We start from the raw sequence: 17,761 nt of genomic DNA on the forward strand, positions 1-17,761 counted from the left end.
TCCCAGTCATAACTAATTATCACCTGTTTTTTTAAAGCTTGAAGGTGTTCCAGGGAGACCTAAGAAAAATGTCCATCCTACAGGCCTCCAAGAGAGGTGGTGAATGCCTCAAGCCTGTCAGCATTTAAGAGGCATTTGGGTAATGCCCTTTAACAGCATGCTCTAATTTTTGGTCACTCTGAAGTGGTCAGGAAGTTGGACTAGATACTTCTTTTTGCTCTAGATGTTCTTTCCAGCTGAGCTTCTGTTCCACTCATCATTTTACCAGTTACCAAACTGGTTCAATATGTTGCCAGTTAAAAATGCAGGGAAGTGAGCAACAAAGATTAAACACCTCTCACACCTCATCTTTTTTCTTGGGTTCAAATTCACTCCTGCCCCTTCCTTGCCCTGCTCCCCTGAGAGGTGCAAGGCACCGAGCTGGGCTCTGTCACTACCACCAACTCTACCCTGCTGCTCCATTTTCCACACACTGTTCCCTTGCTCCAGAGTGGGATCCCACCCAAGGGCCACAGTCCTTCAGAATAAACCTGTTGCCAGAGGGGCTGTAGTTTCTTCAGGAAATAGCCACGTGCCCCAGTGCAAGTCCTGTGGAGAGCATGTGGATCCCTGCTCTGGCCTAGCTCCCTCCAAGGGCTGCAGGGGAGCCCATGCTCCACTGGAGCGCTGCCCAGGGCCCCAGGGGAATCTCTCCTCCGATGCCTGCAGTACTTTCTCCCCTTCTCCTCTCACCCAGCTGCTCACAGGGCTGTTCCCAACCCCACTGTGCAGCATTTTGTCACTTCTCAGCCCAGCCACTGCAGCTTCGCTGCTCACAGGGCCAGAAACCCGGGCCAAAGACACCCATTTACCTGCACCATGAGCGACCCTTGCAGCTGCCCAGGAGACACAGGCAATGCTTCTGCTTTGGAGCAGTGCAGAAAGAAAAGCAAAAAACAGAAGTCTCTGTACACAAGGCCATCTCTCAGAAGCCATCAAACTGCATCCAGAGGTGGGTGAGGCCTCAGCAGTGGGTGAAGGTCTGACAGTCAGGAACAGAAAACTCAGGGCCCTCTACAGGCCTTTGGGGGTTCACTTTGAGGGACCCAGGAGCAAAAACCTTAGGAGGGGCAGCTGAGGCAAGATGGTTTCTCCAGCCTTGGAAAAAGACTGGGAGACGTTACTGCTCTCTATAACCACCTGAAAGGAGGTTGTAGAGAGGTGGGGGTCACTCTTTTCCCCCCAGTAATAAACAGCAGGACAAGAGCCAGTGGCCTCACTTAGTGCCACAGGCAGTTTACACTGGCTCTTCAGAACAATTTTCTTCACTGAAAGCCTTGTGAAGCACTGGAACAGGCTGTCCAGGGAAGCAGATGAGTCACCAGCCATGGAGCAGATATGGCATTCAGGGACATGCTTTAGTGTTGGCAGTATTAGGTTAATTGTTGATTATCTTCATGCTTCTATTAAGTGCATCTAGACTACAACTTAAGGCACATGGCTGTCTGCAAATCAGCTCCAGAAAATGCCAGCACATAACTTTCCTTTCCTTAGTATTTAACTGTTATATATACTGTAAGAATTTTACAATTCTAGTATAAACATTTTAATTCAAGACACAAGTGAAAATTTCTAACGGTATTTGGTCCTTTCTAAAAAGAAAAGTCATGGCATGTTCCTATAAGTATTCTGTCAGTCTTCATTGTGATTTTAAACAATGAGCTGTCAAAAATTTGTTTCCTGAAAAAAACCTGTCATCCTTCCACCCTAATTAACTAACCAGTGGTTATAAAACATCATTGAAAACACTTAAGTGTTACAAGACATGCCAATCACTAGGAAGTAATTCACAGAATGTCCAGTGAGGAGCTTAAGAGCAGAATCAGGACAAAGCATGGCATAAAATAATTTTAAAAATCAAAGCCACCAGGTTTGATAATTAGGTTAAACAGGGAAGTGTTAGATAACACTAGCAGCTACCAGAATAAGCAAAGGCTTCATAGAGCTGTACACATTCATCTTTGTTATTCCCATCTACTAAAACCATTGTTTAATTCCACTGGTGCATTTCTGTGTCTATACAAAGAACAGTTGCATTAAAATGTTTCCATTATACACCAATAACATACTTTTGTGTTTGGGTGCTGAACAGGCACACTGTACTGTGCATTCATCACTGAAAATGAGAATTTTCTCTCAAGTAACTCACAAAGTTATCATGGCATGTTGAAGTCAGATGGCTGTAGCAGTGCTTTTTAGTTGTTATCATACATTTGCCAGTTCTGATCAGCATTTCCAGTTCCATGAGCTGAAGACAGCAGAGAAGCCCCGGGTATCTTCCTGCCTTCCTCCCTTGCCATGCTCAGTGACAATCCACAACAGTTAAATCCCACAGCTGCCCTGCCTTTGGACTTCATGAAGTTCATATTTATTTGCTTCAGTAATCAGTCTACCCTTAAACACTCCTTAATCTGAAGTTTCCTTTTAGTCTTCATTTAATTTCCAGCAGTTAAACTCTTTTCCTTCTAAAATACTTAGAAGACATCTTGCACTCATTACTCAGTTAGAAAAAAACCAACAACAAAACAAACCCAAATGTTTCCAATTTCTCTTTCTTCTGCATCCAATACCATCAGAGGACAGGCTGGGCAGTGTGACTGGCACTTTTTTGTATGTCCAGATGTGTTCTTCAAATCCCCACACCACATCTGTTGTGCTATCCTGTTTCTTGGTTCCTTCTCCTGGCTCATTTCCTCAGTTCCTTTTCAACGTAATGCATCTTGCCCCTGCATACTCTCCACTCTTGACACTGCACAGGAATATTTCTCATCACACTTCCAATTATGAAGTTAATTTCACATTTTACTTTTCCTTCTTTCTACCTTCTCAACTTCTACCTCTGAAGCTCAAGTTCCCTGCCATGTATGACCACAGTATGAACTTTTGATATCCTCCCAGTTCCCATTCCACATTCCTTGCTTCCTACAGCATTCCACATTTCAAAAAGGCACTTCTGAGCTGCTCAGTGCTATTATTAATCACTGCAGCACTTGCTTACTTTGCTACTTCTCTCACTCGCTCCCTTGGCATCTCTAATGACTCCAGCTACTCTTCTCTCTGTGGGCAAAGTTTGTCAGCTTTCTCCTATTACCCACAGGCAACGTCATCTGCAGTCTCCTATTCCTCAATTAAAATAAGAAATTGAGTTCTCTTCCTCTCACCCATCCCCTCAACCTTGTTCCCTCCAGCAAGCTGTCAACACCTCAGACTCTCAAACAGCAAAAATAAAAACCCAAGATACCTATCTTGCATGCAGGCACTCCAAAATTACTCCTTATTGTACCCTCAGTCTATGTGTGAGACTTTTTTCCCCTCAAAGTTAAGCCTTTCCCCTTTCTTTTTCCCTACTAGCCAGCTTTCTGCTATCACTGTACTTAATGCAGATGTGAATATTTCTTTTTTCCAGTTGGCTGAAATTCATGTAAATCTCTCTACATTTTCTGGGAGTAATGTCTTTCTTTCATTGTATGACATTATTCTGGGGTGTGATTTGGTAAGACTAATAACTTCTTTGATGTGCCCATCCTGTTTGTGCCCTTCTCCGTGTTTTTTAAACTTCTGTGCCAGTTTCCATCACTCTCAATGTCACACTGACTTCTCCTAAGCCTGTCTTTTCTCTGTGCCACACAATGAGTCACTGTCCCCTAAAGCAAACTCACTGCTTTAGCAGAAAAATTCAAACTTCCATTTAGAGGCCTTTAGAGAATTCACATCTAAAATGCTGTACAGATAATTAACTCTTTCTAGGCAAATATCACTGAAGCATCAAGTGATTCCCACCCCATTACAAATATCAGTGCACTGTTCCATATACAGAGTATCTTATCTGAGCATTTATTATATGGAAAATAACAATTTATTAATCTGAGACAGAAAAGATACTCAATAAAAGGACCAGAAGTACCTTTATGCAACAAGGAAAAAGGAGGTACAATGGCAAGCATCATACCCATAGATTCTGTCATTTGAACATGGAATCCACAATGGCTTTAACAATTCAAACACACAAGTAATGACAGCGTACCTTTATTGTAACACGTGCAATGCACCGATGCAGTAGATACAATGCCAGCAGTCTTCTCCTTGCACAAACTACTATCAATCAGTAACTTCTAGGTGGAAGCAGCATTTAGTGCAAAGAATAATTAAGAAACCTCTAATGTTAACCATGTCTTGGGAACTGTTTGCATACATAGTGCAGCACTCACAGCCATTTCCCAATGGGCCTTAAACATGGAAAACTGATCAGCTATAGCAGTTTGCATTTGAAAATTCTAACACAGATACTTGTTTTTCTTTTTAAAAAAATCTATACTACAGCAACAAATAAATAAAGACTAACAATGTGTATATATATTTGCTTAGAATCAATTCAGCAACTTAAAAAAATATAATGTTCAGTGTTTGCTGAATTGCTTTATACTGCATCTATCACTGTGAAACACTACATTAAAAAAGTTAAAGACAAAAAAATTCTTCCAACTCTCTTCATACCCTATTAGTTGAAAAGTTTGCAAGCACTGCTGCCTCTCAGCTACTAATATGCAATTCAGGTCCCCTGGTCATTCTGGGAATCTTTCCAGAACATCCCTGCACACCCAGCAGCTCCCTGTGCAGCGATACCAAAGGGAAGCACAAGCCCTGGTACAACGAGCAGATTTAAGTCATCTTCTAGCTCACAAAATTCCTTGCTAAAAACCAAACTACCCCCACCTGCTGTGACTGATTTCTACATCTGCCAAGCTCACCCAGGAACACAGATGCTCTGAACTCTGTCCCTGTGGGCTTCGTTTCATCTACATGAGTAATCACACCAAGAACCAATGGAAATATTCATGCTTGCAAAATTATGGACACACCTGCTTACAGGGTATCTGCATTCATCTGCAGCTAGACAAACTGATTGCAGTCCTGGATCATAAAGGAAGAGTCTCTATTAGATTACAGGTAATAATATCAAAGTATTTTCTGGGATGCCTACAACAGACATAGAACACTCAGGGAAATATAGGAAACTGTTCAATTTAGAGGGAAGCTCTGTTCTTTGGGAGTATTCAGTGATTCACAAGCTGTAGGCCATGGAAGAACTGTGCCCTGTGTATATTAGAGAATTAACTGAGATAATTTAAAATAGTAAGACTGAAAAATGCTTCTAATTGGCTATCCAAACTGAAAACATTTAGACCAATTATAGGCCAAAGAAAAAGCAAATTTTGCCACATTTTTGAGTATCACTTTGGAATTCTGCATAGGCTACTCAGAGTCTATGAAAAGTTTATATATTGTGGGATGCAATAAAATTTTTCTTTATGTATGGTTTAGAAACAGAAAGGACAGCTTTTGTATGGTTTGTTTTCATTAACAGTATATTGGTGGGGCAAATCAACTCTCTCCAATAAAACTAAGAAAATGTTGATATGGGTGTTGAATGAAAGATCATTGCTCAGGATTAGAGTGTTTAGGGAAATAGTGCACTACTTATTCTACCTTGGAAAAGTAAAAAATGCACATATTGGTCATATCCTTCCTACTTCCTTTCAAGTGGGATTTTTAATCACAAATATTTTAGTTGCTACATAGCAAACTCTTACAAAAATATAACTTCTGACAGCATGAGAAACTGCTGAAGAAAAATGCATTTTCTTCCAGAACAGAACTACAAGGCACCCCAGCTTCTACTGATTTTTACACTGCAAGTGAACCTAACTGAGCAAGAGCCTCAGAAAATATGGGCCATCTGTGGCAATACAGCCATCATTGACCCTACTGAAGCACACACACCTCAAAACATTCAGTACAGGTGCACATAAAGATAGATCATATCACACCCATATTTCTTCATCCTCTAAGCCAACTTTTGCTTCAAAAATCTAGTGCTTCCCATAAGGCTGGGGAGAGGATATGCCCACATGCACCTCATTACACTCAATTTCTTGCACCATGGTGGAATAAAAACGCAGCCTTGATCTTCATGCTTCAGTAGAAAGCTACTGTCAAATCCATATCAGAATCCAAATAATCAATATGGCAGCAACTAAAAAAATCCAGGAGGTAAAAGGCCAAAGATTCTTCTGCAGCAGAGATTACAGCAATGATGAATTGCTAGGGTAAGTAAAAATTTAAGACTGGCTTTCTTCCCTTTGCAACAAAGGACTTGGGGTATTCTCCCACAAGATTTTTTTTCTTTTTTAGTTATGCCCTTCTCTATATGGAAGCACTGCAGTGTTCATTTAAAAAAACCAAAACCACACAAAACCCTCTCCCATTTTTAAAAAGCACCATAAATGAAAAATCTGTTGGAAAAACATAAACAACAAAAACTCCATGGACCACCCTTCAGGGATGAAATGCTAAAGATGTCTTTTTTAATCAACCAGTTTGTGAAGATCTACAAAAAAATAAAAAGGATCACATTCTAAAGGTTCAGTGCAGTCAGCAGCTATATAGTTTTGCTGCTTATTCATCTAAGTTGACTTTCAAAAATAACACCCTAGCTCGTCAAAATATACATTTTCCATTTGCTTTTAAATTAAAATAATAATAAAAAAACATTTAAAGAATTCACAATCAATAGCATGACTAAGTTTCAGGATCATCTACAGCATATAATTTAAAGGTTCAAGATGCCAATGTGCAGCATGTGGCAGGCCTATATGCTCCATGCAGCATGTACATTTAGGATCATCTCAAATAATCTTGATGTTCAGATGTCAGTCTGTTTCTTCCAAATCGTGTAGAATACCCATCTGGAGAAAATAAGCAGTTAAGGAAAAAAGGCAACACTTGTACACAGTTAAAATGCAGTTCTTTTTACTTATATTTAAATTCTGAAAACTTCTGGTAGCTCATAAAGGGTAGGGAAAACACTCAAAAGTGATATCTACCTGGATTCTCTTCTTGACTCAGCAGATCAAAGATGCCTACTCTTCAAAACACATACATGTTCCATTAAGGCCTGGCAGTCATAAAGGGAAAAATAACCACTTTCTCTGAAACTGTAAGCTTTAAGGGCAAGTATCCTGATATCCTTCACATTCTTTTGTCTTGAAAATGCAAGGTCCAATCTGCATTTCCCAAAGAGTTGACAATAATGAGAAGCAGGAGGAGCTGGCTGCAGTCAGTCTGGGGTCAATATGGGGTCGGTATGGGGGCTGCAGCAGTGAGCACTACTGGGCTTAGGGACACGGGAGGGAGGCAAATGAACACACACAACACAAGAAAGGCTGTGGCAGTATCATGTGCTTAATGTATTATGAATACAAAGATTGTGAAAAGATGTTTCCTGTCAAGAGAGACAGCCACAGCAGGCTTCACTCTGCAGAAATATTTCCAGGGAGATCCCACAAAAGCAGCAAACACTCAAGGCAAGTGCAGATGGCAGAACCACCTTACAGCAGATCAAAATGCCCCTCTCACACTAAGGGCTTGAAGTTTAAACTTCTAGGCTCCTTACATAACTTCCTTACCACCCACAAATTGAAGAAATTATGAAGGATTATTTTTAGGAATGGGAGGTTGCTGAGAATAGGCATAACCCTCTACTTGGAATATTTTTTCCAGTAACACTAACTAGTAATTATTGTTGGGAATTACTCTTCCCCATTCCCCAGCCTTAAAAGTAAAGTCTGAACTGTATGTTCAAGAATAGCTCTATCAGATAATATCTAAAGATCTGGATCATGTAATCTGTATGAAGTTAGTTTCTTATTTTAGTAAAAGAAGAAAAGAAAATAAGATACAGCCTTGTCAGAACTCCCAGGCAGCATTATCTTTATCACACAGTTTATCCTACATCACATACACCACTCAAAACATTAACAAAAATACAGCTTATTCATGAAAGGTGCTGATCATTTTACCAGCTGTGAATTTATAGCACTTTTAGAAAATAATTCCTTCAATTATCCTCAAAACTGCCATACTTCATTTACTATGAAAAAAACCATTAAGTATTTAAATCAGAACTGCCTTTTTGCTTGAGTTCATTACCTCCAAACAATCTATGCTTGCTTGATTTATTAATACACACTCTCCAGTCTTCTTCAGTCTTTAAGGATACAATTCCATGTAGGAGGGAACACACACAGTTTCTTTTGAAAACTCCACAGGACAATAAAGCCTGCTAAGCTGTTCTTCATACAGAGTCAAGGCATCAGTCAGATTGATACAGTTTCCCTGAAGAAAAAAAAAAATCCCAGTCACAATCAAGCAAATAAGCAAAATTTCAGATGAACATATACATTTTGACATTACTGCCAGGCTCCCACATATTTCAGAACCAGATACATGCTGTTCTTAATATTTAATATTTACAATGCAAACACTGAACAGCTTGTCTTCATTCTGCCTACAGCAAACAACAATTTGTATCCTTTCAAGAAAGGGTAAGTATGGGGGGGGATGATCTATATTCTCATTAGCAAAAGCAATCATTATATGAGGGCTTCCAGTTAAAACAGACCACCATGTGTTGTTTACCTATAACATCTACTCCATAACCATTTTCTTTATAATTGCTTAAACTTATTAGTAAACAGTATTACAACATCCAGATTTTTCTCAGTTATTTAACATTGCCTAGATCTTACAGTGTTTAAATGCACTTTTTAAAAAACTATAGCCTATTAATTTTAAACAGATTCTTCCACAAAGCAATGTGACAAAATATATCAAATTATATAGAAGTTCTCTGGCTGCAGGCTACATTGTCTTGAGTTTCCACATGTCATGCTTCTGAAAAAGAAGATATTCCTACAATACTTTTTTGTCTTAGGGGTGAAACAACATCTCATTCTTGGAATACAAATACATCAAGGATTGAGTGAGGAATGAAAAAAAAAGCAAACCCCAAGAAACAAACACTCAACCCCCCAAAAACCCCAAACCCATCCCCCCCCAAAAAAAAATTAAAACAAAAACCCCACCCAACTCTCTCCCAAGCAACTCCTATTTGCAAGCACTACCTTGTCCCCAGCTAAATATTAGTAAGAAGCAGAAGTTACTGCAATGTATACCTGGGGTCCCCATATGGAGAAAGCTCTAATTAGAAGTCTGAATTCTCCATACCCATAACACATTTGAAGATTTAGTGGTTACAGTGAGCTCACCAGAACACCAGGCTGAACAAACACCAACAATCCAAAGCAATAAAAATCAATTGTGTAAGTTCAATCAAAAAAACTTTGTCAAGTTTCTTGACTACCTAACCAAGTAGACAAGCAAACACTTTACAACCTTAAATTCAATGGTCTTAGGAAGAGTGTGCAAATCCAAGTTACTTGGATACTAATTTGAAACTAAGTGAAGTTGAATACAGTCACCACTGCGTGGTCTACAAATCACTCAGGTTGTTTTTTTCCAGGTAGGAGGCACTGAATGAAGACTCACCAAAAAGAAGTGGACTGCTGCTGTGGCACAGCACAGAGAAAATATATTCTGTGACTGTGGTCAAGGTGGAGATATTGTTAAAGGCCCTTGGGCACACTGACAGCCAAATGAATTGAATTGTGGTCTTCTACTTCCACCACTTTCCTGAGGAATCTTCAGCTCAACCTATAGGCCCTAAACATGATAAACCAAGCATGCTGAAACACTGCACATCAACAGCAGGTTACATGATGACTGTGAATCTCTCCTGCCCACACAGTATGTGCCAGTCTGGCCATCTGTGGGGTAGGATGAGATCTTCAGATGAGTGTCCCCATCCTCCCCTAGTGGTTGGGTTTTACTAGCATATAGTATAAATGGCTTTTACTGTGATCTAGCACAAACCCTGTTTTCCTCTTCTGATTTCTGATCAGTAGATACAGAAGCATTAACTAGCATTTTCTAGAGCTATTCTCAATATAAAAATCCTCAGCTTTCCCACACATTTTACTACTTCTAGTGAAGGAATGTTTGCCAAAGAAGATAAAAAGGAGAACAAAAAGGAAATTTTTTACACACAGGTCCCAAAGATCCAGCACAAGAGCCAAAGCCCCACAAAATGATAGCAAGAAATGCAAGGCACAGAAACTGTGTTAGAAAGTCTAAAGCAAGATCCTCTATCTCCAGAATGACAGGATCTTCCAGCTGCTCTGAAGGACTTTAGGAAGTGTTTGTGTGTACACTCAAGTACACATAATTTTGTTGGTTTTTTTTTAACTGACTATTGAATGCAGCATCTCATTTGTTCCTGCCATTCAATAACATGTGCAACCTGCTCCTGACTGTGAAAGAATGCACATGACTCAATTAGAAAACACTAGATCTAAACAAAAATCAGCTCCCTTACATTCACATCTTATTCAGTATTTTAGGACCCCTAACTTGAAATGAGGACCCCAGGCACCAAGGACTTACTCAATGCTTCCAGTGTCTGACTGCCTATGTTTCACACATTGTGTTGCTCTGCTAAGACACTGCAAAGCTTTTAAATCCTGGAGCAGAGGCTTTATGAAAGACTTGTTTTACTGTGCAGCTTATTTTTGGTGCTCCACAATTTTTTTAAATGCCCTTTAAGTTATTACATGCACACAGATGCAACTGAAAATTCATTTTCAAAAAGCAAGGAACTAAGATGCACTTGAACAAGTACTATCTGTGCTCTATAAAGCATACAACAGGCAGAGGCTAAAACAAGCAGAGGTGACATTTGAAATCAGTATTTCTAAACAGCTCCATTTACATTGATTTTTCCATGTAACAACATCACATGATAACTAGAATCAAACTGTGAAATGTACATTCTGACTTTGGGATTTATACTATTTTTCCTACTTTTTATTGGTAGGATTTTTTCCACAGTGTGTTTAAAACATTTCTATTTCCAGAGGAAGTGAAAAGAGAATTCATTCCACTCATCTTCTTCTGAATTTTTTGCATCCTGCTCAATTTTTTTTTGGACTGTGCTCAAGTCTTCACAAGTAGAAAAGAAAACCTCAACTTAAAAAAAATCTTAACACAGGATCTTGACAATGGTCTCAGGCACATGATGTGATTCTTGGGGTTCTCCTGTACAGGGCCAGGAGTTGGACTTGGATGATTGTTGTGGGCCCTACCACACCACGAAATCCTATGACTCCACTCTATTCTATCACTCTCTAATCTTTTAAAAATCGTATTTGGGAAAGCACTCCTTCAAAAGAACTTGCATAAAACATGTTTGATTATAATTTTGGTCATATTGCACAAACAAACCAGTACATGTTTATTTGGTAAAGGAAAATGACTTGCTGTATATAGAAATTTTCTAATAAAAATTTGGGTTTCTAAACCCAAATGTTTGGGTATCAGAAAAGAAATGAGACTTGTCAAAAGTAGAAGACTAACACAAACTGAGCACAATGAACAGACTGCTGCAGCACTTGTTTAGTAACCTGTTATTATCCAGGGGATTGTGGTGGGTTTTTTTGGTTCAGCTGCCCTTCACCAAACATATCATTTTGTTTCAACATCAGACTGAATGCAAAAGAAAACTAAAAACAATTTGTGTGTGCAATTTGAGTCACAAATAGGAGCACTGCTAGGTAATTTACAGAGCACACCACTATTACGTAGGAAGTTGAACAGGATACACAATGATAGAAGAGTATACAGTTTCCCAGACTGTCCTTCAGTGTTTCATCATTTCTCCCTTCTCCAGCAAGAGACAAATCACTGCAGACACCATGGAAAACAAATCACAGGAACAATGAACACGCCAAGAAATAATTTTTACTTTTCAAACCCACAACTCTCCAATCTCCAAATCAAGATCTTGCCTAAAGCTTCAGACAACTCACCTGGCTCTTTTATCAACATTTTTCTTCTGGACAAACATTACAGGATTTTATAGTTCTGCATAGTTATGTTTTTTAACTACCTGTCTTTACTCAACACAAAGTTAAGCACTCCAAAAATCAAATCTATGACACTTAAGGCTTATTTCAATAAACTTGTTGAAAAAAATCAGTATTATTAAGACCTTTCTTTAAAACATGACCAGCTTTATTAACCAAGACTACAGTGTTAGTAACAATGTCAATCACACTTAGATATTCCAGTATCACCAAAATGCCACAGGGAACCAAGCTCAGAATGCAACAGTGTTCACTTTAACTCCCACTGCCTAATGAAGAGCTATGTGGTAGAGCCATGCATTGTTTGTTCTGAACAGACACCATATAACTCAAACAATAGCTAATACTGAATGCTGTTTAACAAGGTTTAAAGCAGATGACTCACCAATTACATGTTTTCAAAAGCAAAATCACTTCCTTTTATTTTCCCCACAGGGTTCAGCCAATTTTTCAATATATACAAAAGACTTTACCAAACTCCTCTCCCCAGCCTCTCTCACTTAATCTCTGTTCCATGTCAAACAATTTGGTAAGAACTAGGAAGGTAAGAATTATGAATTTTTTTTTTTTTACCCTTAAGACATATCTTTCTGACACAAAAGTACTTGAGGTAGTTTTAACTTTGAGATTAACAAATCTTAATCTCTAAGACCTTCCTTAAGACAGCCTTTGCATCCTGAGTCTGCTCAGTGCTTGCACTCACTTCAACAGCTCATGCCCATCTCCCAGTATGCATTTTCTGGGCTCTCACAAGGCAGAAATTGTGTAGTTCCATGGGTTTCATTTTTAGGTTTCTACAGAACAATGCACAACAAATTTAAATAAGAAACACAGTTCTGGACAGACCAAAAACATTCCTTAAAGTAAGTAGCAAAAAAAATTGTTTCAATTAATCCTGTAAGTTCCATTTAACTCTGCCCATCTATAAAGTGGATGTGTCCATCAAGTGGTTACTTAGGCCACTATGCTTCCTCCAACCCTCAGAAAGTAAACTAGTGAGTTGAAAGCAGGTGAGAGAATCCCTTTTCCATACTTGCCCATTTCTTACATGTCTTACCCCATATGTCATTGTCATGGGCCACCTTTGTCTGTGACTGTATGCCAGAGAAGTTTAATTTTTATGTTTAGCATGGGTTTCTATTTTTATTTTAAAATGATGTGCCAGAATTGGGCATGGCCATGGTTGGATTTTATCCTTCCTCCCTTCAGAGTGACTAATAAGCAGTAAGACTTATTAGAGCATGGAACACCTAGATCAAAGCTAGGCTTAGGTTTTGGGGCACAGGGAGGGCTGTTAAGGAAATAATGGAGGCAAACCCAACTGTAAGTACCTCCACTGGCTAAACTCTCAGCAACATAAGGAAATGAAAATGTCTGTTCCTTAAAGTCTCTCAAACTACCAAGAAATCACAGAGGCTCCCATAGGGACATACAGCCATTCTTCCAGCCTCCTTTCATGGTTCAGTCATGGAGAGTCTTGTTCCCTCAATGGAAATGCTAATTAGAAAGCCCACACAGCAGCCAAAAAAAGGAGTCTAACTATGGAGCAACATGATGATTGTCTGGACATTTAGAGGGCTGTATGAGAGAGAGGCCAGGAAGAGACAGCTCAGTGAAGGGCCACATGCTGGTGCAGGAGACACATGATCCCTTCAGTGGGTCAGTGCTGTTTACTGGAACCCATGAGTGGTCTGAGGTTCTATCCTGCCTGGGCTGAGTGACCCCAACCAGGAAGTCACAAATTCCTGTTCAGAGGTATTTTTAAAGGTTCTACTACATAAACAGGCTGAAAATTATAGCCTTCTCGACCTCAAAAGATTAGATCAACAGAACAAAAACTTAGCACAGAAAAAGGCATTTTCTTAGCTACAAATAATCCACTGACACTCAAAGACAACCTTGCAACCAGTCTCTGCATCTGACAGAGCATGGCTTGACATCTCTTGGGACAATGCTCACATGGTACTGTGAATGCACAAGAGTGATGGCTCAGAAAAAGAAAAGCCACATATCATACTGATATCTACAAGTATATATACTCACTTGAAAGTAATCACTTGGGCCATATAAAAATCATACTTTTATAAAGTCCAATACTATAAAAACACTTAAGAGTGTCTGAAAACAAGTTGCCAGGAAGGTATATTAGAGATGAAAGTGGACCTCAGGATACACCAAGGTCTTACAACCTTATCAATTCCCATTTCTCTCCACTGTGATAGCTGGGAGCCTGGACCTCTCTCTCTCCTTGAAGAACATAACACCAAGCACCCCACAGACATGGCCTCCTATCATATCATATCATTAAACATTTCAAAGCTTCAGCTTCAGAAGAAGAATGGAAATAAGAGCATACCATATGACCATTGAACCTCAGAGTGGTGGGATTATGTTTAACAGTAAGTTTTTACAAACAAGCTTCAAGTCTTAAACCTACAGACAGGTTTGCAAGTTCTGCAGGCTAAGAGCCCTAAAGTCTCTCTGTGCAGATCCTGTGTAGGCTGCAACACTCAATATGGATGATACAGCTAGAAAAGCAAGGGTGTGTAAAGCACAGCTGCTACTCATACAGGTTTTTTTTCTAAGCTGTGATTACTATTTGCACAGAGAAAATAGAGGCATTTTTCCCCAAACACACTCAGACACAAACTTAAAGCAGCAGAGAATGACATCCATTAACTGCCCTTTTATATCTTTTCAGAGATGAAAAAAAGGAAGAAGTCCCTCCTGCATCTTAAAATTGGCCACATAAGTTCTTGTATCCCCTAGGAATACAAATAAATAGTCTGAAAAACCTTCCACAGGCAGAATCTCTATAAATGTTCATCAACTGCCAGGCAATACTGGTTACCTGCCTCCACCTAGTGGTGACGGGACATCCTGCAGCAGCCTTTGGAGACTGCTCCGAGGATCACCACGGAAGGAATCCCGAGGGAACCACCAGGTGTGTTAAGAGCAGCATTTCAGAAATAATTCTTTTTCTAATCTCAGATAAATTATATCCATCTGGAGTTAGACAGCACTAGATCCTGCTTGCTGACAATTCACGTGCAGATCAGAACATTTTCTAAAATTTGTGCAGAGCTCAATGAAGAGGTGATGAGCATTTCCCTTTATTTTTCCCAGCAGTGGCATTTAGACAGACAGCAATACATTATGGGAAAGGATGGCATTCTGTAAACACAACTCCACTTTTAGGTAAAGCATTTCTTTGGCATTCATATAAATGAAAACCTAATTAGATGCACATGATTCTGTTCAGGGTGCAAGGGGACAGACTACAAACTGCAAAGAACAGAAATTTTCAATCTTAGTATAACATGTCAAGGCAGAAGAGACAACTGTAATTGCTGGCTAGTGGTCACCAGGACAACGATCCTTTTGCTGCATTTTTCCTATGAGACATTTCCTCACCATAGCAAAGACGATCTCTGACAAGTAAGTGGACATTCCCTCAGTCCCTTTCCTTGATGAAATTTAATGTTTTTTTTGTTTTAGAGAACCAAAATGCAAAGAAGGGGCTGGGGGGCACACAGAGTCCTGCATTTTAAAAACACAGCTGCCTTAAAAGGCACATGATTTCTTCAGCAAGGCTTGAAATAGCTGGAGCAAAAGTAACTTAAATTCACAATTCCAGAGAGATAAAACCACTGGCATTTAATAGCAAACACAACAGAACATTCAAATTCATAAATGAGTTCCCAGTGTGTGACTAAGCTGCCAAAGTTGGTAGTATTGACCTTCTGTCTATAGTTAAACCAATCCTCCAAGTAGCCAGATTCAGTTAGTTCAACTGAATTTAAATTTAAGTAATTTAAACAAAGTTATAGACAGCTAATTTTATTTGAAGTACCCCAAAAGTCTGTTCATCCTATGGCCAGACTGTTGAGTTGTCTGAGGGTGTGGAGGGTTGACCCTGTCTGGGTGCCAGGTGCCCACAACAAACACCCTGGCATTTCCCTGCTCAGCTGGACAGAGGAGAGAAAATACAGCAAAAGGCTCAAGGGCTGAGATAAGGCTGGGGAGAGAACACTCACCAGTTACTGTCAGAGGCAAAGAGACTCAGCTTGGGTAATAAACTCAATTTCCTCATCAAATCAGAGTGGGATAATATGAAATAAACCCAAATTTTAGCAGTACCTTCTCCTACCTCTCATTTCTCCCCAGGGTGAACTTTATTCACAAATTCTCTACTTCTTCCCCCTGCACTGATGGAGGATGGGGAATGGGGATTCTGGTCAGTTCATCCCATGTTATTTCTGCTGCCCCTTCTCCCTCACACTCTGCTCTGCTCCAGTGTGGGGTCTCCCTCTATGGGAGATCTCCATGAGCTCCTCCAACATGAGTCCCTCCATGGGCTGCAGTTTTTCATTAATTGTTCCAGCATGGGTCCCCTGCAGGGTCACAAGTTCTTCCAGGAAGCCTGGTCTAGTGTGGGCTTCCCAGAGGGTCACAGCCTCCCTCAGGTATCCACAAGCTCCACCATGGGGCCCTCCAGGGGCTGCAGCTGCATCTCTGCTCCCCTGTGGAGCCTCATGGGCTACTGGAGCACAGCCTGCTCCACCATGGTCTTCATCATGGGCTGCAGGGGAATCTCTGCCCCTCCTCCAGTGACCTTGGAGTCTGCAGAGCTGTTTCTCTCCCATGTCCTCACTTCTCTCTCTGGCTATTGTGCAGCAACTTTTGGCCCTTCAAAAATCTTATCCCAGAGGCACTACCACAGTCACTGATGGGCTCAGCCCTGGTCAGGAGCAGGTCCACCCTGGAGCCAGCTGGCATTGCCTCTGTTGGACATGGGGAGCCCTTCCCACTCCCCCTCACTACCAAAACCTGGCCATATAAACCCAATAGAGAGGATTATTCCATTTTTACAGAGGACTATTTTGTTTTTTTCAGGCCCAACTGGGAAGTGGCTACAAAGACCATCAAATGGGCTGAGTAGTCTATCAATAGATGTATCAAAACTCTGATAGCTGTCTGCCCCAGTATTAGCTGCCCTTTCTTCAACATCTTCAGGAAGACTAAATTGCTAGAGAACACTGCTTCTATACTCCAGCCCTTGCACTGGCCACCCATTAGCCCTAAGTTCAATTTTAAGCCACATCAATTTTAATATTGTTTCTTTCCCAACCTGCCACGTACCACCTTGTTGCTTTGGGACCACAAAATATAACATTGCATAGTTTCACAACAGCTAAAACCCACCAGGGCTGGCTCAGGATTGCTGTCCTTTCCTTCTTTCTGTGCAATCACTTGCTGGAGAGCTGACTTATCTCCTCCCATGAGGACAAAGCAAGAAGCAGGGGCTGCACCAGTCCCCACCTCAGTTGGCTCCAGCTGACACAGAACAACCCCCCTGACCTCTGCCTGCAGCACAGCCATCATTTCAGCTTTCAGCACAAGCTTCTTCTCAAGAGTCCTTTTGCAAAGTCCAACAAAACCTGTTCCCAGATATACATTTACCTACATTCCAACAAGGTGAGCTAGTATCACTGTGTATGCTACAAGGACAGCAACTGCAACATGACTTGCTCTGTTTCCAAAACATTTAGTGTCCTTTTGATAGCAAAATCTGCCACAAATAATTCCACAATTAACAGAACAGCAAAGCCATTAAAATTCAAAGTGTGGTAAAACCACATTAATCATATCTGATATTTCAACTACAAGATAATTTCTCTTGCCCATACAACCATAGCATTTTAAAATAGAGCAGCATATTAGAATTGACAGAAACCTCATCCCACAAGTTTTGTTTTTCTTTATAAACCTGCAAAATTTTACAGTAAACCAATTTCTATATATTTCAGAGCTTAAGGGTATTATTCTAAACTACAGTACTTAGATTCTCCACACATCAGAAGACTAGTTTATGAGCATGACAAAAGAAATATAACTTCAGA

General features: G+C 40.2%; 1 protein-coding gene across 1 annotated transcript in view; it reads right to left on the reverse strand.

Annotated features, from left to right (window-relative positions):
* Positions 1–4,049: 4,049 nt before the first annotated feature.
* The window catches only part of SMS (spermine synthase), a 43,893-nt gene continuing 30,181 nt past the window's right edge, over positions 4,050–17,761 (reverse strand). The window contains exons 10-11 of the mRNA XM_071430396.1: positions 8,099–8,214; positions 4,050–6,785 (exon numbers count right to left, since the gene is read on the reverse strand). Of these exons, the coding sequence (XP_071286497.1) occupies positions 6,743–6,785; positions 8,099–8,214 (159 nt within the window). The 3' untranslated portion in view covers positions 4,050–6,742. The remainder of the gene's footprint in view (positions 6,786–8,098; positions 8,215–17,761) is intronic.

Source organism: Agelaius tricolor, unplaced genomic scaffold (assembly GCF_023055355.1).
Source record: "Agelaius tricolor isolate 1412-34295 unplaced genomic scaffold, bAgeTri1.0.p SCAF_7, whole genome shotgun sequence".
Taxonomy (NCBI): domain Eukaryota; kingdom Metazoa; phylum Chordata; class Aves; order Passeriformes; family Icteridae; genus Agelaius; species Agelaius tricolor.